General features: G+C 34.0%; 2 protein-coding genes and 1 long non-coding RNA gene across 5 annotated transcripts; all 3 read right to left on the bottom strand.

Moving 5' to 3' along the window:
• Positions 1 to 986: 986 nt before the first annotated feature.
• On the bottom strand, positions 987 to 6926 carry LOC134240732 (uncharacterized). Of its 3 annotated transcripts, XM_062722795.1 has the most exons (5): positions 6888 to 6904; positions 6649 to 6696; positions 2909 to 5386; positions 2432 to 2599; positions 987 to 2048 (listed from the first exon to the last, which is right to left on the bottom strand). In XM_062722795.1, the coding sequence occupies exons 3-5, from the start codon at positions 5307 to 5309 to the stop codon at positions 1282 to 1284; spliced, it is 3336 nt and encodes a 1111-aa protein (XP_062578779.1). In that variant the 5' UTR covers positions 5310 to 5386; positions 6649 to 6696; positions 6888 to 6904; the 3' UTR covers positions 987 to 1281. The 3 variants fall into 3 exon arrangements, with proteins under 3 accessions (XP_062578779.1, XP_062578781.1, XP_062578780.1); XM_062722797.1 differs by lacking the exon at positions 6649 to 6696 and having other exon boundaries at positions 2909 to 5380; positions 6888 to 6920; XM_062722796.1 differs by lacking the exon at positions 6649 to 6696 and having other exon boundaries at positions 988 to 2048; positions 6888 to 6926.
• A 1712-nt stretch (positions 6927 to 8638) lies between these two features.
• LOC134240750 (uncharacterized) lies at positions 8639 to 13904 on the bottom strand. Its single transcript, XR_009986513.1, has 4 exons — positions 13771 to 13904; positions 11162 to 11434; positions 9485 to 9614; positions 8639 to 8895 (listed from the first exon to the last, which is right to left on the bottom strand). It is a non-coding gene; the product is annotated as an uncharacterized LOC134240750 (long non-coding RNA).
• Positions 13905 to 19910: 6006 nt separating this feature from the next.
• On the bottom strand, positions 19911 to 25287 carry LOC134240729 (uncharacterized). The gene is made up of 5 exons (XM_062722793.1): positions 25193 to 25287; positions 23039 to 23298; positions 21974 to 22113; positions 21458 to 21678; positions 19911 to 20340 (listed from the first exon to the last, which is right to left on the bottom strand). Exons 1-5 carry the CDS (start codon positions 25260 to 25262, stop codon positions 20174 to 20176), a joined length of 858 nt encoding a protein of 285 aa, XP_062578777.1. The 5' UTR covers positions 25263 to 25287; the 3' UTR covers positions 19911 to 20173.
• Positions 25288 to 25626: the final 339 nt, after the last annotated feature.

Here is a 25626-nt window from a genome sequence, read left to right as displayed (position 1 = left end):
TTTCACCAATTTTAGCTTTAAAATTTATAGAGCGCAAGTTTGTTCAGAAACAACATTGACATATTTCATTGATATTATCATTCTACACATTATATCAAAATATTGATCCTGAACACACATGCGCTCGGTGACTTTTACTCAAAATATCGACGAAATATGTACAATTTTCTGTAAAATTCATAAAAAACTGAAATTTACGTCATGTTTGTGACGTCATTACGTACATATGGCATCATTACTAATGAAAATATTCAGTGCTTTGAAGTCAGCATATACTCCCCTGTTTAAGAACTTAATTAAATATATCTCCATCAAAGTTTGATTGGGGCTATGTAGTCTTAATATGAATGTTTTTTCCTTCAATTTTTTAAGGGTTTACATTCGTCTTACCTAAAACAGTGTCAAATATATGCAATATACCGCATATAGTTCTTTATAGGAAATATAACCTGATGATAAGACTGGTATAATGTATATTACCCCTGGAAAGGTATACATGTACCTCAATATTATTTTAGGAAAGAGGCTTTGATGCAAGACTTTTACAAGAGAAGACTCACTACATTAATAATATTCCCCAAGAGGAAGTCTTGCCATACAGTGCCCTCCATCCACAATGGCAAATTGACTGAAAGTTTTTTTTCCCCTTTCATGTAGATCAGTGCTATCAATTTTCAGTTGGAAGACCAAGATCAAGAATGCATGTATGTAAATAAGCATGAATTAACAAACAGTCTAAAAATATATATAATTCAATAAATAAATACTAATAATTTGTTGAGATCAATAATATTTCTCTCCTGTCCAAGAACACATTTTAGTGACCTGACTTAATTAAATCTGAGTCATTAATCTGAACTAATTATATTCCTTTTCAGGATTTCAAGTTGAAAATTTGGCATACAATTTAACAAAATTTTATTCTATGTCTTCAAAGATGAGCAGTCTCAGTAAACAAACTGAAAAATAGTAGTCATATTTAATTATATATTTAATAATTAAATACTATGGTAGGTCATGTATGAATATTGCATACATAAACAAATAAATATACAACCAATTACAAACATGATATCAAATTCATATACAAATGCTGATCATGAAAAACTATATTTTTATGTGCCAATACAATGTACTTGATTTGTTAGTTAATTTCATGATGAAATGACTAGCTCCAAGGTTTTTTCCTTCAATTTTTTAAGGAGGTATACGGGAGGTAAAAAATGGGTGGAGTTAATGACATTCCTTTATTTAAAAAAAAAGTTTCATACAATCAGTGTCCTAAAACAGTGCCATGAAAGCACCAAGTCCCCCATAGTCCTGGTTCTGGCCTTGCACCATGTTTTGTTGTAAAGTGGTATTTGGTTGCTGTATGCTGTGGTGAGCTACATATGCCTGGTGTTCATCATGAATTATCGTCATTGCAGTGGAAGTAGGGGCAGAATTCTGTGGGGCATCAGCAATGTTCAATCTATTGTTCCCCACAGCAGCATCTACTATCTGGTCAGCCATGATGGGAACATTGACAATTGTCATGCCTTCCATATTTCCGCCATTGCTGTTCTCGGCAAGATGCATGCGAATGTCTTGAATGAAGGAATTGAAATCCGACTGCCTTGGAGGATCTTTGTCCTGAATGGTGTACGCTCCGTGATCACCCTGACCCTGTACTTGAGCGGGGGGCATTGTGTAGGCAGCATGATCGAAATGCGGGAACGAAGGTGGTGCATGCTTAACCTTACGGGTTCGTGGCTTCCTCTGTTTGTATGGCGTTTTCACCGAAGGCTCTGGACCATGATGCTTTGCAAAGTGCTCCTTCATCTTATCAGGGCGAGTTGTCTTGTAGTCACATTCTTGACATTGGTAGGGTTTTTCGTTCAGGTGGATTTTTTGGTGTCGGACTAGATGGCTTTTCTCAATGAAGGCTTTGTTACATGTGGTGCAAATGTGTTGGCGGATATTGAGGTGGCTCTTCATGTGACATTTCAACTGACTTTTCTTTGGAGTTCTGTAGGTACACTGTGGATAGCTGCATGGATACAGATCACCTGAAAAATTCCATTACATAGAGGTAAAGCAAGGACACCAACATATTAGCTCTTATTTTCCCTGTATTATGCAAGGACACTGTCTATTCTGACACACCTTGCACACTTCATTTCACTATGAATTTTAACACTTATTTTTATATTCCCCTTTTTCCATTTTCCATGTTCTTAACATTGTCTAATCTTACACTCTGTCTACTTCAAAGCAAAATATGTCTCCCGGTGCATGTTTACTTAAAAGCAGGTTTCACTGTACAAATATAATTTTAAAAACTGCCAAATCATTACACCCAGAAAATGAATAGATGCTTTTTTTGGTTACTTAATACCCAGAGGTAGATCAGAGTAACAAAGAGAAAATACATTGTATAATTATATCTCACCTGTGTGTATTCGTTTATGAGAGATGAGGTGAGACTGGAACTTTGAGGAGAAGCCACACTGATCACACAAGTAAGGCCTGTCACTGCTGTGTGTCACCATGTGTTGCTCCATTGTGTTCTTTGTGGCAAAAGTTCTGTGGCAAATATCACACTCAAATGGCCTCAGTCCTACAAAATCAAAAGGTACATTGTAAAATGTTAAAAAATTTTCTATCGTAAGAATTATTTGTTTGTATATATTATTTCATGATTTTGGTCTACTTTTTTTCTCACAAGCACAGTACCGACAATTAAACCTTCAAACCTTTTTAAATAATCAGACCTCAATTTACACTACTGCACAGAGGATCCTCTATGTGATAGTGTAAATAGGTCTGGTTTAGTCTGATTGTTATAGAGGGGACATTAAAAAATTTGAATAAAATATCTAACGAAATTGTAAGTAATAAAAGAGCAAATACGAAAAAGAAGTCAAACCTGAATGAACTTTTATGTGAGCCAGCGCATTGTTTCTGGTTTTGAACCGCTGATCACAGAAATCACAAGCATGCGGGCGATCCACAACATGCTTACTTCTATGTGCCAGGACTACATGCAGCTTCTTGTCAGTAAAGTCACATTCTAAACATTTAAATGGAGGACCTCGGAAATGGGCTTTTTTCAGGTGATCAGTAAATCCTTTGTTCCATTTTGTTGAGTAGTTACAGAGCATGCATTTGTAGGTCATGTGACATTCATGAATACGCTTTACATGAGTTTCAAGTCTTGCTTTAGTGTCTGTTTCATATTCACAAAGGTCACACTGTATTGTTGCCTTGTTTTGGATTTTCTTTCTACTAGGATGTATCGATGCTAGCCTCGACGGTCCTAGCCTCGGGTATTTCTTCTTCTGGGCCCGACTGGAAGGCTTGGCTGGTCTGCTGGATCTCCTGATACTTCTTTCTTTGGTTTCTGGTTTTCTTTCTTCCTCAGGAACCCATTCTTCTTCCGATTCAGCCAGCATTTCTGGATCCTCGTAATCTGCACCTGTGTTACCGAGATTGTCTTCTTCCTCCCCATCTTCCTGATCTTCCTCTCCATCATTCTCATCTTCTTCATCTTTTTCTTCTTCTTCATTCTCATCCTCTTCCTGGTCTTCATTAACAATATTTTCATTTTCCTCCTCGTTTTCATCCTCTGGATTTTCTGCAGCTTTTGTTTGCTGCTCCTCTTCCTCTCCTTCTGCCTCATCTTCGTCACTCTCTGAAACAGGCTCTGGTTCTCTCTTCACAGATCTTCTTCCTCTTCTAGAAAATCTACGTCTTTTCCTGGATGATCCCCTGTCCCTTTCTTCATCCACAACCTCCTGGACATGAATTGATCTCTTTCCTCTCCTTGGGGAGATTTTGACATTTTTCTCCATGACGGCTTCTCTCTCTGGTGACCTTGTTGATGCCCCTTTTCGGCGAGGTTTCCCTTTTCGTTTATGAGACTTGCTTTCTTCCTCAACAAACTTCCTTTGAGATTTGCTTTCCTCTTCAACATGAAAATTTTCAACTGTCTGTTGCATAAAACCTTGATTTTGATAGTGCAATTTGTTTTCTTTTTCCACCTCATGAATTTGTCTTTCATAGATGTTGGTTTGTTGGGTAGATGGGCTAAATACAGCACTTCGTAATTCCTCCCATGTCTTTTCAACCTCCATTGTTGTATGGTAATAGTTATCTGTGCCCACGCAAGCATCTGACCTTAGAAACTTGGTACAAACTCCAGACGCAGTAACTGGGTAAAATTCTTCTTCGTATGCCTCAATTAAGCCCGCTATGACCATATCATTAAGCATGTGTGAGTAAGTTTGGCGAAGGCTCGGAAAATGGTCTGTGTATGGACCAAGTGATATACCAGAGCTGTACAATGTCTGCAACAACAGATAGAGACTTGATTCGTGGGTTGTAAAAAAGTTCTCCGTTCTGCTAATTTCCAGCAGGAAATCACTTGCTACGATCGACCAATCAATATGCCTCAACAGCTGGATGAGAAAACACTCCCGATCTCGAACCTCGTACCCCACCCAGCTTATGATAAGGAAGAGTTTGATTTCGGGCTTGAGATCCACCATGTAGCCTTTTGATAGAATTGCATTGAAGCGATCTGCTGGAAGAGTTAGGAATTCATTCTGTTTCACAACATCAGATAAGTTTGCCTGGATAAAGCTTACAATGAACTCCTCCAAGGACTTCAGGTTGTACTTTCTGGACAAGAAATAGGTGCTCAGAAAATTTCCCAAATGTAGGTTACTTCTCAAAAATTCTTCACAGTAGTGTTTCAGAAGATCTATCTGAAAGCTCACTGCCAAGTGAAGAAGCTGCAGAAAATTCGTCTCCCTGGGAGCAATTGTACCAGAGTATAGAAAGTCCAACAAATCCGAGAAGACCTCGTAACTGTCATAATTCACAATCAACAGATCCCTCATCACATTATTCTCGCTTAGAAGCTGGCAATCAAAGTATGGACTCCAAGCGGCCAATATATTTCGGTGAGCATGAAATCGGACTCCTTTCACATCAATGGCCAGATCACAGTACTTTCCCCTGTCTCTCAATGCTCTCATTTTTTCCAGAATCTGAGGTTTCATGAGCTTGGTTTCAGAACTAGTGGTGCTGGTTTTCAGAGTTGTTCGTGGGATACTGTTAGTGGGAACCATTATGTACCCTGGTGTTTTGGTGTGAGTGAAGTGGGTCGTTGATACCGAGTGCAGCTCACTTGAGCGTGTGGGTAAGCCAAGAGACTGAGTATGAGATGAGCCCTGTGGATTGTGCTGGGCTATCATAATGTTCTGGGGCAATGGCTGCCCCGTGTAAATCCCTATGTTCATATTTTCTGGGATGTTGTAAGCCATGATTAATTCATTTCTTCATACTGCCCTCTTCAATAATTTCATGTGAGTGATGTCCTGATCATGTTCATTTTCTATCTCTGAAAAAAATAAGATTTCATTAACCCAATTTAGACCCAATATGACAATGTACATTATACAGGATAGAAAATGTGTGCATTTTACATGTTTTAGAGAAAAGGATTTGAACAAAAATGAACAAATTATAGCACAGTAGTATTGTGCTTTGGATGCACAATGCCTAGATAGTATTAAGGGTTTAATACAGTAAAACTTGGTTATAATGAAGTCACTGGGACCTATGAAATTACTTCACTATATCCGTAATTCGTTATATCCATAAAAGGAATTCTTATTCATTCAATTTATATAGCTGGGGACCCAAGATAACTTCACTTTATCCGTGAATTCGCAATATCCGTGTTCTTACATGTACTATAAATGAGTTTTACTGTATTTGGTCACAGGTTATAGGCTATCCCTAGTGTGTGTGCTGTAAGATTTTCCCCCAGAAGGTTTCTACATAGTCTACTATATGATATACATTGTAATTCCTTAGAAATCAATGTAAAAAAATTTTAAATAGAAACTCACAGGGATCAAAAATTAAAGTAATTTATTAGTATAAGCAATAATCTGCAATATTGTGTTTAGCCATTTTTTAAAAAATGGTTTGCCCTCTCCTCAGACCACAAGCGCTTGCTCCTGACCAACTATGAAATAAATATCTTTTTTCACACCCCTTTTCCCTCATTTTTTCAACAATTATTTTGAAAATTTCTAAGAAAAAAATTACCCAATACCTAGCTAGCTACCAACCCAATTTTTTTTTTTTTTTTGCTACGAGTTGAAAGAGAGCAAATTAACACATAATAATATTATCAAAAAGATGGATTTACTGGGGGTTTACTAATGCTATCATCCTCTGTATTCAAGTCCTTTTAATTTTAATGGTAAGAAACTTTTTATGAGCTAAGACTTGATTATACCCCCCCCCCCTTTACTCTTATATAAAACGCTATTTAGAATTTTAATTCAAAGGATACTAAATGATCAAGTAACATTGTCTTCTTTTTTTTAAGTATTTTTCCCTCTTGGTTTTGATTTGTTTACATGTATGTTTGTGTTTATATTACATAAAGTAGGAGTGGATCCAATGGGGGCGTGTATATGTATATTTCAGTTTCACTCATTATCCCTCCATTGTGTGTCCCATTTGCAGTGAACATGCAATGACTGCAATAAATACCTTGCAATAATTTGACGTTTTAAATAAAAAGAGCATTGCAATCACTTTAAAATTTCTTTTAAAAATCGAAAGTTGAGTGAAAGGTAAACTAACATTTCTGAAAAGACCCCTCTCTTGACTCTGTCACACATTGAAGCAAGACTGTAAAGTAAATGTGACGTCACAAATAATGGTACAAGTTTTCCAACTCGTAAATTTTCACAAATTCAAATGTTTACATGCAAAGGGCATCACCAGTGACGTCTAATAACTTAAATGAATCAAACTGCCATACAACAAAACTATTTTGAAAATATAAAAATTTACAAAACAAGTAAACATTACAATCTTACATTGATATGTTCCCCAAGCGCCATGTAGACGGATGTGACGTATACATTTATTTGCATAAGATGTTAAGTTGTTCGTGTTTTGTTCGTTTTGGACATTTTGGCGAGGGTCATGTTTATTATCTTTAAAATAATCACTATCATTCCTAAAAAGTATAGTATACACTTATCCAATGGTTGTGAGTGGGATAGCTCTTTTATCAAACCCGCGACTGGGAACTATTCCCCGAGGGCTTGCCCGAGGGGAATTTCCTGTCAAGGGTTTGATAAAAGAGCTATCCCACTCACAACCATTGGATAAATGTTTTATTATACTGATGTATAATACCGTCGAGGGTACAGTTTTTGAGGTTTGATTTTTTCTGAGTAAGATAATACTACAAGAATCATCTGACATCATGATGACGTCACAATGCTACTGAAGTCATTATGACATCATCAGTCAATAGATTTATCGCTGGAAATCAAAATTGGTGGCAAAAATTGCATGAAAATTCTCCGAGGGTGGATAGCAAAAACTATACCCCGGGGTATAGCTTTGCTATGCGTGGACTATCAAAGATAGCTATTTTACCTTCTTAACTTTATATAGGAAACATTTTAACAGAAGTATAATAATTTCAGTTATATCTTTGTCTCCTTTGAAACTTTACTACTTGTAGAGTTTATGTACATAGGTGCGGTACATCTTTTTTAAACATGGCATTTATTCACTGGAAGTGTCTGAATCTTAAAAATAAAGATTTTGACACTTTCAGTTTTTTTTAAGTGTATCTAAATACGATTTCAAAGCGTATAAGGATCAAACTACTGAAAATAAAACGTTAAAAGGTATTATTACAACAGATTAATCAATCTATGGGTTAAAAAACATGAAAATGCGTTATAACGTCTTTTCAAAAAGCGTTTTTTATAAACGCGATAATAGGCGTAATTTACCGCGAGGTGAAAAGGTATGGCATGCCAAATTCACAAAAATGAGTTAAACATAGTTTCACAGTCGATGAACTAGGTTTATCGGCTGTAAACTATAGTTTACGGACTGTAAACAAGAGTTAACGACGTTAATCTATATTTTACATCTGTAAACCATAGTTCACGCGATAATCTATGTTTCAGAACCGTAAACTAAATCTAACACTGAAAACAATTATTTGCAATTGCAAAACATAGATTATCTGATAAATACAGTTTCACGATTTGTAAACTATGGTTTACAACTCTTAACTATAGTTAAGGATCTGATAAATAGTTTCGCGATTTGTGAAACAATGATTAACAACTCTTAACTATAGTTCACGATTGTAAATTATAGTTTACAGACGTAAATCTATGTTTAGCAACAAAATCTATTGTTAACGTTTTATTACAGACAGATAAACTTAGATTAGCATTCGTAAACTATAATTAACAACCGTTAAATATAGTTTTTACAGATGAAAACTATAGTCAATGAATTGTTAACTATAGTTCACGGTTTGTATACTATAGTTTACAGCCGATAAACCTAGTTTATTAACAGTGAAACTAGATTTAGCTCATTTTTGTAAATTTTGGGGTGCCATGAAAAAGGCGTTGTAACCCCAATAAAGGCAAACTAACACGAAACGTAGGCTTTTGCAGATCATCAACTACACAGAGAAAATTAATTACAGTGTACATCATTTTAATGTTTATCTTAAAATTTACATGTATTTCTTGAGAATAAAAAAGTTACTTTTAAAAATTGAATAAAATACAGCATGTACAGAGCGTTTGAAAGTCATTCAATATATCAACTGTTACTCTACAGATCAAATTAAGTGGCAGGCTAAAAGTATGTTTTCTTCGATAATTCAATCAATCATTTGCATCTCTTCAGTGGTTAGTTCTCTCTCAGTAGGTGGACTTTGAAACCTGAAGCACTTGCATCTGTTTTTCTTGTAGCAGCAGTAGTACAGAGTAATGGTGGCAAGTATTACAACAAAAACTGTCACACCACTAATCACACCCACTATTACCCAGATATGGTCTGAAATACAATTGAAAAATATCTGAAATTCAATACACATTCAATAGTGAGCACACACTTGCAGGGACTTATTAACATAATGCGTCTCCCTTCTTCTCCTCGAAAATATATGGCAATGTTACTTTTGTTGGAAATCAAGTGCTAATTTAATGATGTCAAACCACAGACGCTTGACGTTTTTAACCTTTCTTTTCAAAAATAAAATTTCCCCATACTATCATAATTTTGAAATTAAAGGTTAAAAACGTCAAGCGCCTGTGGATTGGTGCTTAAAAAGTGTCAAGTATATTTCATTTATAAGTTTATTTATTTATTTATTTATTTATTTATTTATTTATTTATTTATTTTTGTAACAAGAGCTTTGTCGGTTTTCAACAATTTGGAATTTCAACTATGGTACGTTTGAAGAAAAAAAATCAGAACATTATAACCACCTCTTCTCTTTTGTATTTAAGAAAGAACAATGCATGTATGAATATTTCACTTATCTCTTCTTGAACTGTGCAAAAAAATCAATATCAATAGTTTATAGTAAACAATATAACGTTTAGCGTGAATAACTGTTAATGAAAACAGTCAATAACTTACTATGTTTTGATAATACTTTGATTTGAAAACTGTACCCCTGTGCGTTGATTTTTCCTTTATAAAGTTGTATGGTCAAGTTAGGGCCTGGACTACACACACTTCCCGGAGAGTCCCCACACATGTATCTCTCCTACAAACAAATCAAAATAAACAAATAATAAATTAATATATAAATATTTGAAATAAATAAATTTTAAAAAGACCAAATAACCCAAAGAAAGGACTGTCTTAAAATCCTTTAGAAACAATATTTTTATATATAGAATGATTTATATTAGTCTTTTTGTTGCACACGAAGATTTTTGGAGGTCATATGATTGGATCAAAGTGAAATTTACAGATGTCTGAAATATTTAGTATATTCTTTACTAGGACTGTTCAATAAATAATGTCCTGAACTGTATGAAATGCAATACAGATATCATATGACATTAAGCTTGACTTTCTCTTACTATTGAATCTTTATAACAGTTTATGTGACCATTTTTCATCACATAGTTTCATTGTGAGAAGCTGGAAAACAAGAGCTATTCGAGACACTGCATTATAAATGAATGGTAAAGACTCAGTAAACTAGAGTAAAAATAAAAGCTTCATTAAAGCTGCTGTAAAACTTGTTAAAAATCTCAAAGAAATATTCACTGAAATATGTGAAATTTACAGCAACCAATGTCTGTTTTATAGACAAAGGAGCAGGTGGATTTAAATGATAAAAAATTATATAATGGGCATCAAAAATGGGTACCGTCCTTGCCAACAAAAAATTATAACAACTTGTGAACTGTTTGCCTAATTTCAAAAAATAATATCTGATGATGTATGATAAAGTCAGATAGCAAATTTTATAGACATCATTTCGGGAGTAGTTTACACTGTTTTTAAGATACGTTTGACGGTAAAAAAGCTTAGTACTCAAAGGTCACCCTATATTTTGAAAAATGAGTGAAAACGACAGCGTGTACGAATGTCTTAACAATTATTTAAAAATATCAATAATCGTAGTTATCCACATTTGTTTTAAATTGAAACAAACATGAATTTATTGCTTAAAACCCTCGAAATAAAATTTACCATAGGATGTTCTTGACAAAAACAACGAAGGTCTGACATGCAAGAGCAAACAATTGCAAGAGCACAAAGACAGATTTATGCAATTTTCTTAAATATTAGTGGTATTGTTGTTCAAATTCGTATACGGGGAGACAGTTTAATTTCTGGGGGAGTCTAGAAAGCAAATTTTTTGCAAAAAGTTTGAAAGTTTTATTAGAGGATTAAGGACCCAGAATCAGGAATCCCCTACATTAATTGTCTTATGACAGCGTCCAAACCCGCAGGCCCTGAAGAGTAAAGGAGTTTTAGGGATAAACAGAAAGTTAATGTTTTTTTCATATTAACAATATTCGCCAGATCTTTAACCTTTTGACTTGTTTCTATTTCCAAACTTAAAACACCTTTCAGAAAGAAGAAACAAGACCAGGAAATCATAGGATCTGCCATTTTCCAGTATACTAAGGGTCATACTCAAAACAATCAGAAATTGCACGGACACGTGTTTTAATTAAAAGAGAATATTAAGTTAAATCATTAAGACTAAATCATTGAAAAGCGTCTTTTGCTTATTTCCGAGCACCGAAGACATTATTTATTGAACAGCCCTCGTATATATACAATACTTACAAAAATGTTACTTTCACTCGGTTCTCTCTTCAGATCTATGAGTGACTTTTCGTGAAAAAAATTTCAACTGAACAGAGCAGTCAGTAATATGGAAGTCTTTAATCTCTGCACAAACGTGATTTTCACTATTGGTTTTGAAGCGCAACGAACACCTTTTTGCTGTATATCCGAACATTTTCCAATGCATGCTGCCTTTAGCATGTATAATGTATTCCTCATGTTGAATATCGAAAAATATCGACTTCTGACAGGCTTCAAAGTCATCCATGTATACTGAAAGATATAACATTTATCAACCATGTATACTGAAAGATATAACATTTATCATCCATGTTTACTGAAGTATATAAAATTTATCTTACGTGGAAAGATATAAATTTTATCATCCATTATGACATGTACACTATTACTAGTATGTTTAACATTTATCATCCATGTACACGGAAAGATATAACATATATCATTCATGTATTGAAAGATATAACATTTATCATTTCTGTGCATTAAAAGATGTAACATTTATCATCCATGTACACTGAAAGATACATGTACACGCATAGCATTTATGATCAATTGCAATGTACTCTAAAAGATATATATAGTATGTATTATTCGTATGCACGGAAAGATATAACATTTATCACCCATGTATACAAAAAGATACGTGTACATGTATAACATCTTTCACCCGTGTAGTCATTTTTTTGGTTTCATGATGTGATCAATCGAGTGGCTTGCATGATAATTTAAATTAAGTTATTTCTTATATACATACACGTAATATTATATCATTTCGCAACACATGTACAGTGCTAGTGTTTTTGGTATTTTCATAAAATATTATTGCATATAACAACTAAATTTGCTCTATTTTTTAAAAAGATATATGGAAACATAAAATTACGTTGGCATTTAGTGCTTGTTTTTCTTCCATCTCTCGTCGCCCGCGCGTGGCGCAGTGGTTAGAGCGTTTGCACTACAGTCTGCGAGATAAGGAGTTGATCCTTACGTCGCGGGTTCGAATCCAACTGTGGGACGTGGAAACCGGTTCTTCGGATGAGACCGTATAAACCGAGGTCCTGTGTCGCAGTAGGTACTGGCACGAAAAAGATCCAACAATGCTCAATGGCCCTGAGTGCCGAGTATAGGACAAAAATTGCAGCTCTCCAGGAGTTTGTATGTTTGTTCAAGAAAACTTGAGCTTTAACATTGTCCATAAGCTTTGATTGTTTGAATCTCAGACTTTCACGTTCTCAAGTGTTTTTCTTGTGCCAAGACTTGGGGGGGGGGGGTAACATAGATGACCTCTTGACCTTGACATCTAAGTTTTACAACTTCAGCAAAATTTTACCAAACTTTAAACTTGACCGTTAAGGTTGAACCACAGGCGCTTGAAGATTTAAATCTTTCTTTTCATAAACTAGACCCTCCGTGGGGATCCGGGTTAGAATAGGTCCTCAGTACCCCCTTGCTTGTCATAAAAGGCGACTAAATGGGGCGGTCCTTCGGATGAGACCGTATAAACCGAGGCCCCGTGTCACAGCAGGTGTGGCACGATAAAGATCCCGCCCTGCTCAAAGGCCGTAAGTGCCGAGCATAGGCCTAAATTTGCAGCCCTTCACCGGCAATGGTGACGTCTCCATATCAGTGAAATATTCTGGAGAGGGACGTTAAACAGTATACAATAAATCAATCAATCATAAACTAGAGGTACTGTGAGCAGTGAGCTCACTTAATGATAACCCCGCCTCCCAAATGAATATAATGGCAGTGTCCATGTTTTGCTATGGGAAACCCAAAATATGTGTCGAATCAAAAAGTAAAATAAGAGGTGCACAATGGCAATATGTAATAAAGATTCTGTGAAAGTTTCATCAAATTCATTCATTGGTATGAGAGGAGTTGCGGATAAGAGATGGGTACTCAAATGATTTTCTGTTACAGACGGACGGACGTAGAGACGGGCGGACATGCCGGACCGATTACTATATACCCTTCCGCTTTTAAAGTGTGTGTGTGAGGGGGGTTATAAAAAAAATCCCATAATAACCGTAACGTTGTTATAATAGTATGGGGAATTATTTATTTATGAAAAGAAAGGTTAAAAACGTCAAGAGCCTGTCCTTTGAACGGTTGTTGTTATGGCTTTCATACTTCACAAGAGCATTCCATGCATATAAGACCGTTCATTGGGTATACGGTTTTAAGACACCCCTCTCTTCGAAACTTAAGATATTTATCAACATTGTCAAAAGGAGGGAGAGGGGTATTGTTGTCTTCACATTGTTTGCAACTTTTAAAGACAGCATTAAGGGTCATAAACCCTCTGCTCACTCATATGAAATTTTTCTTTAACTTTTATGATTTTCCAAAGGAAATGTATATATATACTGAATAAAATACAAACAATTATAGCATGGCTTGCGGGGCAAAATTTGACAAAAATGGCACTTAAGCTTGACAAATTTACAAAGGAATAATAGACATTTGTGTCATTAAGAGTTATCTCTCTTATCAGAGTATCAATGTACCTTAAACAAATACTAGAATGACATATTTAAAATCAAAATCAAATCTTTGTTATTTATAAACCTTTATCACATACTCACGTAAATACTCTGTTGCATATGCATATCCCAGAGATTTAGAAACACTAAAAATGCACAGAAAACTTAACAACGCCATGATCAGCCCAAACATACATTTTTTTATGATTAATCTTGAATCAAAAACTGAAACCAAGTATAACCCGTCATTTTAAAATCATCTCAAGGTGAATATTCGACGGAGATTTACCTAAAATATTGGACTTTTTCTGGGTATTTTCCCTTCCCTTCTATTCTTAGAATTCTATTTTTTAATTTTATAGCTTAATAAAATTTTTATAGGCAAACAAAAAAGGTTTTTAGTCCAGATAAGGCATGTTTTAACAAAAAAGGCATTAGCTTATCTTGTTGTAAAGTTTGAGTTACCGGGGTAACAGAATTTAATATCTAGTTGATTGAAATCACGTATCTAGGAAGTTCACCAAGTCCATTGAGTCTCCTAGATGGACGTTTATAAAAGGCTCATTTCTTTAAAACCTTGGTCATAACTTTTGAGTGGATGGGGCTTTGTTTTCTTATTTCACAGGTGTTCCTTCTGACAAAACATATTTATTTCTTCGGGTACTACCAAATTTGACCTCTTGACCTTAAAGTTTGACCCATTTAAAAAAAAACAATATTTGAGTGAATATTTGACTTTGTCCATTACTAACCTAAACCTCGGCCATAACATTTGAACAGTTAACGGTAGTACTTCGGTTTTCATATTTCATATTTCACATGTTTATACCTTTTTCTTGTTTTGATCAACCATTATGGCACCAAACTTTCCTTTAGGATCATGATTTTTATGCCATATCAGGAAGGTTATCTAAGGTTTCATTTTTTCCCTGGCCAAATGGTTCTTAAATAACCAATTTTCTTTCTTTTGTAATCATCTACCCTTGCAAAGTGTATGGTTCATCATCTGAACAACCTTCAATGCCTTCATTCAAAAATACTGTATGTCAGCTTTTACTGAAAATAGCCAATGGTTCTGGAAAAGAAGATGAAAATATGAAAGTTTACGATAACAAGGATGACAGAAGATGCACAAATTTTGATCAGTAAAAAATCACTTGAACCTTTAGCTCAGGTGAGCTAATATAGATTCTTCTTTGCTAAGTTGCATTTGTCTGTACATTAGCAATTACAGTATCTCATTCTATGGCTATCGTTTTTAATTATATGATAATAAATAATAATGATGGACAGCCTTGGTTAGTTATGGACCGGCGGGAAATTGTATACATGATATTATGATACCATTCAAATCCCAGAGGACTTTTCGTGTATAATATTATACTAGTACTAAAACATTGGTATTTGATGGATGTAAAGACACACATGCAAATTTTTGTATTTATACTCATGGACATCTTCAATGTAAAGACCAGAGACACTGTGATATGCTAATTTTTGTGAACCTTGTATTTCAGACATCAGATGTTTTATGATACACAAAACCATTTTCTCTTACAAAATTTTAAGGCTCGATCGATACCCATTTAATAAGACAGATAACTCTCACATAGATGTTGAGTTAAAAGGCCACTTCTGTCAAATATTAACCTGTAAGACATGCTAAAATTGTGTGCATTCTATTTTATCACCATCATGATTTTTGTTAAATAATTAACAAAGAAAAACTTATCTTAACACTTTTAAATGAAAATATAATGAAAGTCAAAAACAAAGGACACACGAACCATGACAGAAAACATCTTGAGACATAGTTTTAAAAAATATTAATTTTTTGTGTAATTTGACAGTTATAAAAAAAATCTTCACTCTTCTTTTTGTTCAAATACGCAGGGACTGATGGGCTTTTGCGAGAACTGCTGACTTGTACATTTGACGGCTTACTTTTACACTAGGACAATGTATAGAAAAGTTTTTAGGATATAAATATTTAGCCCAACATTTAATTCAACGAAAAAAATGGACTATTTTAAAGCACATATAAGTTGCCCTTGGAGAAAACGACAACAACCCTACCCTCAACTCCTAGCCTCCAACACCAAACCTATGACCACTAGAAAGGTTTTCTTAACTATACTCTTCAAAAAAAGAAACGCGTCGTAGAATTTTAGTGACAAATTGAACATAAAGATTATTTAGTAAAATGATGCATTGATAAAACAATATTTACATTTCCAATGTCTTTGTCCGAGATAAAATTACCAATTGTAAATGTAATTTATTTCTTCATGAATGTTTTGGCGCGGTTCCAAAAAAAACCACGTGCAGGGCGAGACAACACCTAGAGAGAAGCAGGCTTGGAGTCCGTGGATTGGCGGAATCAAAGCATGTAAATATAAGGGAAAACTGTCTTATTTTTCGAATTCATGAAGATGATCAATGGATTGGCTTGTGTGATAATTTTATATTCGGTGTTTATGCAAATTATCACACAAGCCAATCCATTGATCACTTCATGAATTCGAAAAATAAGACAGTTATTCCTTAAGAAATGTGGTAAGCAACAGGAATACTATCTAAATGTCATAATTACTCAACAATTTTAAAATTATGGTCAGTTTAAGTCCATTCAAGATCAATATCTGGTATGCCCCCCGCAGACACAAAAGATAGCCACAAACAGCATTTAATGGAAGCAAATGTGTGTAATAAAAACTGCATAGGAATACTCTCCCACTCCAAATGTAGAACTTAAGTCAGCTGTTGCAGAGTCTGGGGATGCGATTGTCTTTGGCAAATCATGTAAATCCATTTTGTTCAATGCTGCTTAATTTGGATTCAATTTATATAGCGATTTAGATGACTGTGACTGAAACAGGTTGTTGTTTCTTTGCAAGAATAGGTGTGTCAAACGAGCCATATGTGGCTGTGTATTGTGAGATTACAATACGGCTCTAGGATGCTGCAAAATTGAATGGATATGTGTAGGTAGAACATGGTTAGAGTACCTTTTTCCATCAAAGTCCATTCTATTCGAACCAAATCAATCTTACTTTCTTATAATACCATTTTTTATATATCATTACACTACCACCACCAACTTTTTAACGTCCTGGAGGCAGTTATCTATCTAACCTTCATTAAAAAGCATTAGCACTCTTAAACTTATAAGAAGCTTTCAGATAAATATTCTGGACTAGTAACTAGTAGGTTAACCAAAATGTTCAGCAGTGATTCTGTGGTCATACTCTATTCATCTGAGATCTTTGAAGTCGATATTTGGGGTGTTGTGGGGTCGGAACAACGGCATGAATAATCCTTTTGCAATAATTCGTAGTCAACTGAAAACGGTCTTGTTAGATGATCTGTGCAGTTCAGGGATAGCTAATGCTTAAGATGACGTCCTTGCATTACATTCATGCAATTTGCGTAATCCTCGGAAGTGATGCTGTGCTGCTGATGTCACACGTAGTCTACCATATTTTTTGCGAACATTGGGTGTTCGATGTTAATGGTTAATGTTTTATAGGCTAGATATGGTCTATGTGTAACATTAAAACCTCTTACAACTGTAGATTGCGGTACCCCTGCTTCCAGTAGCCCATTTTCCTTTTTGTGCCACACAACATTCAGATGCAACAATTTAAGGAAGCGTCATTTTTCAGATAAAACCAGATTCAAAATATCGAGAACCCCTGCTTTTGATAGCCCCTTTGTACCTGAAGGAATTGCATCGTAATTCAACAAATGAAAATTGAGATCAAAATTTTGAGGAAACTTTTGCAAAATCAGGTCTTTTTGTCTGTGAGACTTGTAGAATAGCTGTAAAGTTAACAATTGCATTAAAAAAGAATTCATTTCACTCGAATACATCGTATTCATACAAAAATAAAAGGTATGACAAAACTATCAAAAATTTTCAGGGCATTGTTTCTACTATGCGTTTCTTTTTTTGAAGAGTATATTATTCTGTTCCTCCGTAGATGATACAGGTTTTAATGTCAGTGCTTCTCGTATTAAAAAGTCCGATATTTAGAGCAGTGAGTAAAATTAATATTTCTATGACAATGCTAGCTTGGAAGATTCCAATGAACTTTTATAGAAATAAAGCTTTGATGATGAACTTTATGATTACAGGTATAAAAATTCTAACACCTTTTACCTTTCTCACATGCCAGACATGATTTTGAGTCAAAATGCATCACAAAACTATATACACTATTAAATACTTTCTTTAGAGAAAAACATAAATAGATCTTTTAACTAATAACATTCTCTTAAACCTATAATAAAGCAACTATACGAAGGTCATTCAAAAAATATGTAAACAATGCTTCTCATCGTCATATAATTATCACAAGATTATATATCAACACATTTTCGTAAACATAAACATTTATTTTGTCGAACTGTGAAGTTTCATTCCATTTAATGAAATAGAACTCATGTTAGCCAAAATTTAAACCAACATGTTTTGTTACCACAGAGCACGGTTAACCAACATTGTATCGTCGAAGACAACGTTGAGAAAGTTTGTCAAAATTATACTAATTTTCTTAATTACAAACACGGTTTGTAGTGTCTTCTCCATTAAAAAACCTATCCATAACACTTAACACCTAGTTTGCGAACAATTGTACAAATATAGCTTGAATAATTAAGAATGTCATTGTTTTTAAATTCTTTAATTTACCATGTAACACTATTAATTCTGCAACAATGAAGCACACATCACGTTCAATAACGTTCTTAACTCTTTCGACAATATTTTTGCTTTAACCTGTTTCTTTGCAGACAATCAATCGTCCAATTCAAACTCGCTACCATTCAAAAATTGTATTTTCCATTTAAAATAAATGCACAGATTATTTTTCATACAGATCCTGGTTAATGCGGATTTTTTAAGCTTGTAGAAGAAATTTTTCGAATGTAAAATACAATTTTATTGCTACTTGATGCTCCGTGACGTCCTCCAACGTCATGGTTTTTTGCTTTTTTTAATCAAGTCCATATGTATTTAGAAACTGATATCTTTTAAATTGAGCGACATATTACATAACCTGATTTCATTTCAATTAATACAGCAATACTTTATTGAAACATGTAAATTCTATTTCGTTTCAGCTCCATTTATTAGAGGTATAACTGAAAATACTATAAATTTAAAATTAGTAAATTACTCAATTTTGACGGTGCTCTGCGACCCCATTTTTGCTGTACTAGATCCTTAGTAATTTTAATAAATATGAAGCTAAATTCCAATTTTTTTACACAAATTATTTGAATTTGCTGTTAAAATATTTGTACCAAATTTGGTTATAATATGACGTTAAATAAAAAAGTAAGGACAAAAGTCTACGAACTTTTTGAATGACCCTCGTATAATACTTCAAAGGGGAAAAACAAATGAAATTTGTTTACAAAAAAATTTTATCATCAATAACATGATAAACACAGTGACAAACTTTCTAGCTTTTCTTTGGATAACAATGATTACTGGTATATATTACAAAATGAAATTCATAAAATATAGTATATAGCAAAAATAAATAAATAAATAAATATTTTCCATACATTTCAAATGATACATTATAATTAAGTTTTAAATTAGCTATTCAATTAATCACATTGACAATATTAAATTTTGCTAACGATTTATTTTGTTTCATTTGTTATAACTTTATCTCTCTTGACATTCTAAAATGGCTTATATTACTTTGCTAAAAATTATAGCAATTTTGAGGGGATAAATTGTTTAATTTGTGTCTAAAATGTCCTATTATGTGTAGATGTATGGTACATTTTTATGTCAATCCTCCTCTGCTATGGTTGACCTATTCTCTTTAGAGAAGTGGACAGGCTTTCGCCTACATCCAAAGAGAATATGGTTGACCAGGAACAAGAACAGTTTAATAAATCAATTAAAATATGTTGTTAACAAGAACATAATATTACAAATCGCCTGCAAATGACTCAATTTAAAATGACCAGAATTTAATGTACTCAATATATAGTAAAACTATATTTATAAAAAAAATCTTGAAATCTCTAATATTTGTCTTCTTCAGTTGTTTGTAAAGAGAAGCACATATATGTGAATCCAATGATTGAATGCACTGAAAATCTTAGAACAGTACATACAGAGTCATATTATGTATAGATTATAATATATCTTGTGGATCTTACATGTCACCTGTGTAAATTCCTTATATAGATTATACATTAATTTATACAAAAACAGTACAGTAAAGATTCATCCCCAAATAAAGACCAAAAGTTCACAATATGGCAACACGGTTTCTCATTTGACATATAAGTTTCAGTTAAAAACAAAGTTTCATAAAGGAATAAATTAATTCCAAGAAATATCAATATAAACAATTTCTGATAATTTTAGCATTTGCACTGAAAGACCTTTAAATTTATACCTAGCAATTTTCTAACCATATAAAAATATAATACACTGCTACATATCCTATAAATGACTACTGACTTCAGAAGTATATCATGGAATTGGACTTCTCTGTATATTTTCTGGTGGCAGTGTCTGGTACGTTCTGGGGTAAACTGGTTCTGGTTTGGGTTCATAAGGAGGAGGGGGTTCGTTAGGATAATGACCATAATTCGTTATGATGTGTTGATGCATTTCTATGTTTGGATCCATTGGTGGAACTAAAAAGGAGAAGAAAAGAACTGTAAACCACCAAATATTCCAGACACCTTACTTTGGCGAGATGGTCATTTTGGTATTTATTTGCAAGACATAATTCATACAAACTTAAATTAACTTGAGTATTACGAATATATTACAAATATATGTGAAATTTTTTCAAGCTGACAGTCTTGAGAAAATAAAGTTCTCTTCTCCCAAATAAAATGTGAATTTCAGTAGATAAGTTTATTCATTGATTGATTGATTGTATACTGTTTAACGTCCCTCTCCAGAATATTTCACTGATATGGAGACGTCACCATTGCCGATGAAGGGCTGTAAATTTAGGCCTATGCTCGGCACTTATGGCCTTTGAGCAGGGAGGGATCTTTATCGTGCCACATCTGCTGTGACACGGTTTATACGGTCTCATCCGAAGGACCGCCCCATTTAGTCACCTTTTACGACAAGCAAGGGGGTTCTGAAGACCTATTCTAACCCGGATCCTCACGGGGCGTAGATAAGTTTAAAACATAAATCTAGCATAAGATCAATTCTGCTATGCTTGTTTGCAATATACTATAGAATCACATATATGAAGAGAAAAATTCAACAATACACCTCCATATGATATATACTTATCTACTTTGTTCCTAGATTGGGATACACATTTTATGACTGGAGAAGAATATAGATATCGTTTTTAAGAAACAAATAAGAAACAAGTCATGGCCAAGAGTGGTTTCATTCCCAATGGTTTTAAAACGTATTAAAAACTTAACGGATATAACAAATTAAGTTTGTAATGAATCGAATCAAAATTGTTCATCCGTATCACTTCCCTATAAGCATGTTTTACTGTATATGATTGATTGATTGATAGATTGATTAATCGATCGATTGTATGTTGTTTACCGTCCTTCTCGAGAATTTTTCACTCATATGGAGACATGACACCACTTGCTGCAAGTTTTTTTCCTATACCCGACACTCAGGACCATTGAGCAATGAGGGATCTTTTTCGTGTCAGCATCTACTGCGACAAGGGACTTCCGCTTAAACAGTTTCATGCGAAGGACTGGTTTGCATGTCCCACATTGGGTTTTATTGTATATGAAAAAAAGCTGACATGTATACCTGAAGGCTCTGCTTCTGACTGCAGTAGTCTCCCTTGAGCAGACTGCCGGGGCTTGCTGTTTTTCTTCCTGAACACGCGGCCATGATGCCTGTCCCTCCTGCAGCAACAGAACAGGACGAAGATGACCAGGATTGCTATAAATAGCACCACGCCCACTATCGCCCCCACCATCACCCTCAGGGACATGATGATTTCATTTGATATGGCACCAGTGTCAATGCTAATCATTGTAGTGAGTGCTTTAAAAATATCAAAAGGTGTATGAAAGGTTTAGGGATGTATAATATAACGTATAAAGCCATCCATCCTAAAACATGTAAAAGGCATACCAAATTTAAAATACCATTAATATTACATGGCAGTGAATAATTACCGTGTTATATCTGAAAATAGCATAGGTGTATATGTTGAATGTATTTTATAACACCTTATGTTTATTTACACTTTTTAATAAGTTAAACAACAAAAAATTACATAACTAGGTTAATTTGTGGTTACGATGGGTATTTACAGACTTACGTTGCATTGTTTTTCGCATGACTGTAACAGAGAAGTCATAATCTACAGCATCAATTCTCGCTTTATAAAGCTGCAAGGTCAGAAAGCGGTCTTTACTACACACAGTTTCGGGGGAATTGTGACAGTCATAACGACGCTGAAAAAAAGATTTAAATAATCATTGTCAATATTTAAGTTTAATATTTGAAAAAAATATCTCTCAAAGATGTCAAATGTTTCATTGTGCAATATTATATATATACAGAGGAGTTCTGTGTTGTTTTCCCCCTATCACACTTGCAAATGATTTCATATCATTTTAATTTTGCTTTGATTGATTGATTGTATATTTTTTAACGTCCTACTCGGGAATTTTTCACTCACATGGCACTCGGGGCTTTTGAATCCTGAGGGTTCTTTATCGTGCCAACCCTACCGTGACACAAGACCATCGTTTTTAAAGTCATATCCGAAAGACCTGTGATTTTCACTTCTACTGACTACCTATATTTACGTTTAAGGTTTGACGCGGCGAGAATCGAACCCGATCCTCCCAATCACGAAATGAACGCTCTACCACTAGGCTACCATGACCGGTTAAATTTTCCTTGAGGATTTTCTTATGCATTCAGTTCATCATTCTCTTGATTTGAGAGCAAGAAATATTCTTCAGCCTCTTTGAAGTGCCTGTCTTTAAGAAGGTGAAGTGGATTTTCCTAAAACCTGGTGCAGGATAGTAACCTTATAACTTTTGGTCCAAGGAGTGCATGACATATATGAGCATGAGAAGATGTGATACAGGCCTTCTGCATCTTGCAAGTCTACATATAGCACCTTCAACCCTTTTTTATCTTCATTTTGAGAAGTTCAAGCTGAAGCAATTAAAACGTTGTGTTCATAATTACTTTGGAGAGTTCTTGGCATTACTGTTTGGGGAAAACCTTTTCTGAACATTGCTGCAACACTTATCTTTAACAGTAACAAACTCTAAACAATAATTATTGCCACTCCCAACTTTTTTTATCATTCTCATATGAAGTTTATGCTAGTTACCTTTCATGGTTTACTACAAAGATACTCACATAGAGAAAATTATCCTCTGACTGTCTTGTTGTGTGTTTTGGGCGATTTTCTCGGAACACCTCAAAATGAACAGCACAATCATCTATCCTAAAACTGTCAAACTTGACACACAGTTGTTGATCTGGGTATGTCCTAAATCGTAGAGAGCACCTAAGTGCCTGGTAGGCCTCCCCACTGCCTTTGGCATGAATATAATACTCATTGTCCTCTACCTCAAAGAATGTCATGTGCTGGCAAGTTCCATAGGAATCCATGAATCCTGAAACCATAAGACAAATTCAAATCAGAATCTGCATTTCAAATAAACAAGCATTATGTTACTTGTAATTAATTTTTCCATCATTTCCCGATCATGACAAGAAGCATACGGCTAATGTGACCGGTCGGCAGGGGATGCTCACTCCTCCATGGCACCTGATCCCACCTCTAACATTTTGGAGGTCCGTTTGCTCTGCTCCTATTTTGTATTGTTTTATGGACTTTTCATCTTGAATACTGTTTGTTATCTCTTCGAGGATGTATGTTTCATTTACTTATTTTTGTACGACAAACTAAATTTGCTCTTTTATATGAAGATTTTGGGAACATTCGATTACTTCGATTCGAGTGTTTGTTCATCGTAAATCTCTCTTACGTATGTTGTTCACATAAACTTAAAGCTTCGTGGCAACACACTTTGAAATATAAATTACGCACTTTGAATTTTTTTCAAAATGCGTTAAAATTGGGGCAAAATCCATACAATTTGAAAAAAAAAATTCAAAGTGAGAGTGTGCATCAACATTTTTAACCATGGAGACACTTATTAACGTACTTTGAAAAAAAATATATATATATATATATATAACAAAAAAATGGACTTAGATTCTATAAATACACTGTATTATTTTGTTTTATTTTTTTCGAAACTCTGTTGAATTGAGTTACCCTCTTATCTTTCCTAGCCAGATACATGTATATATATTATGTATTTACATAACTGGTATTACATTGATATACTTTCAAGGTTCAGGGACCATTTCGCTGATCTAAGCAACAATAGTCAACTAACAATATATTTTGGCCACAGAAGCTTTACAAAATCAAATAAAATACAAAACAAAATTGTATAAAATGAATAAATAATTAATTTTTCATACTTCTTTATACTTATAAAATAACTGTTAAAAAAAGAGAGCCATCATACATTGTGCAGGAATATTTTTTGCCATGCTTATCAAATACATGTAACTATAAAAAGATCATCATATTAATTATGCGGGAAAACTATTTTTTTATTAGTGTACAAACGTAGATCCCATTTTGTCGCATTTCTCGTACATGGAGCTTATAAGGTAATATTTGAAAAAATAAAACTGGAAAATTTCTAAATACAGTTTAAAAGAACAAGGAAGCCCTTAATGCATTGAATTTTAGTTCTTCTAAAATTGAAAGTCCATTAATGTTTAAGATCATCACTATAGGACCCAGGGGGGTGACTAGGGGAGTTTAGCTCCCAAAACTTTTTTTTGCAAAGATAGACATAATATAGGTTTTAGCTAGAATATTGACCAATCCGTGCACATTTTTTTTTCTTCAAAGTGCGTTTATATGGTCGATATTAACGCACTTTGAAAGGAATATTTTTTTTCAAAGTGTGTTAATTATGTCCCAAATTTAACGCACTTTGAAAATAATTTCAAAGTGCATTATTTTTCAAAGTGCATTATAACAAACCTTTAATCTCGTAAATAAGTTTTGATTGCCTGAAACTCGGGATTTCACCTTCTCACGTGTTTTTTTTCCCTTATGACAAGTCTTAGACTTGTTTGAGTTATTAATATATGTGACATCTTGACCCTGCAATTGAAGTTTTACCAACTTTAGCAAAAAACTTTCACTTTGACCGTAACTTTTGAGCGGTTGTTGCGATAGTTTTCATACTTCACAAGAGCATTTCATGCATGATAAAACCTTTCATTTGGTACGGTTTTATTAAGACCCCCCTCTTCGAAACTTAAGATACTTATCAACATTTATTGTCAAAAAGAGGGTGATGGAGAGTCGTTCTCTACTCATTAATTCCAACTATTGACGACAACATTTTAACAATTGATGAAAATTTAAAAATCAAAATCACATTTGTTATTCATAAACGTTTTGCACATACTCACTCAAATACTCTGTTGCATATGCGTATCGCAGAGAAACACTAAAAATGCACATAAAATATATCCATCCCATCAGCCCGATTGTATTAATTTTTTTTTTTATCAATCCTGAATCAAAAACTGACACCAAGTATAACAAGTATAATCCGACTTTTTAAAATCTTCTCAAGGTGAATATTCGTCGCAGTTTTACTTGAAATATTGGACTTTTTATGAGCATGTTACCATTTTACATATATTCTTTGAACTCTATCTTTAGCGTAATAATGCATGTATATATTTATAATATACAAACAAATTTGATTAAAATCATATCTTTGTTTCGCACCAAAATTCTGATGGTCTTTGTACAAGAACGATCTTTGTACATTTACCATCATCAGAATTTCGGAGCGTAACAAAGATCTGATTTGAATCTGATTGTACACAAATGTGTT

The sequence above is a fragment of the Saccostrea cucullata genome, unplaced genomic scaffold (genome assembly GCF_032062105.1).
Source record: "Saccostrea cucullata isolate Sc308-1 unplaced genomic scaffold, CSIRO_AGI_Scuc_v1 ctg906, whole genome shotgun sequence".
NCBI lineage: Eukaryota > Metazoa > Mollusca > Bivalvia > Ostreida > Ostreidae > Saccostrea > Saccostrea cuccullata.
The sequence above is the reverse complement of the archived record's forward strand: the minus strand, read 5'-3'. Positions and strand labels throughout refer to the sequence as shown.

Bases quoted from the DNA above. Each gene is read 5' to 3' on its own strand.
- LOC134240732 (XM_062722796.1), bottom strand. From the start codon at position 5,309: ATGGCTTACAACATCCCAGAAAATATGAACATAGGGATTTACACGGGG. The intron at 2,600-2,908 runs GTTTGACTTCTT...TTGATTTTGTAG, and splicing joins TCACATAAAAGTTCATTCAG to GACTGAGGCCATTTGAGTGT. The intron at 2,049-2,431 runs GTGAGATATAAT...GGAATTTTTCAG, and splicing joins TCATAAACGAATACACACAG to GTGATCTGTATCCATGCAGC.
- LOC134240729 (XM_062722793.1), bottom strand. From the start codon at position 25,262: ATGGGATGGATATATTTTATGTGCATTTTTAGTGTTTCTCTGCGATAC. The intron at 22,114-23,038 runs GTGAGTATCTTT...TCTTTTTTTCAG, and splicing joins CAGAGGATAATTTTCTCTAT to CGTCGTTATGACTGTCACAA. The intron at 20,341-21,457 runs GTATACATGTCA...TCTCCTTTTTAG, and splicing joins GTCAGAAGCAGAGCCTTCAG to TTCCACCAATGGATCCAAAC.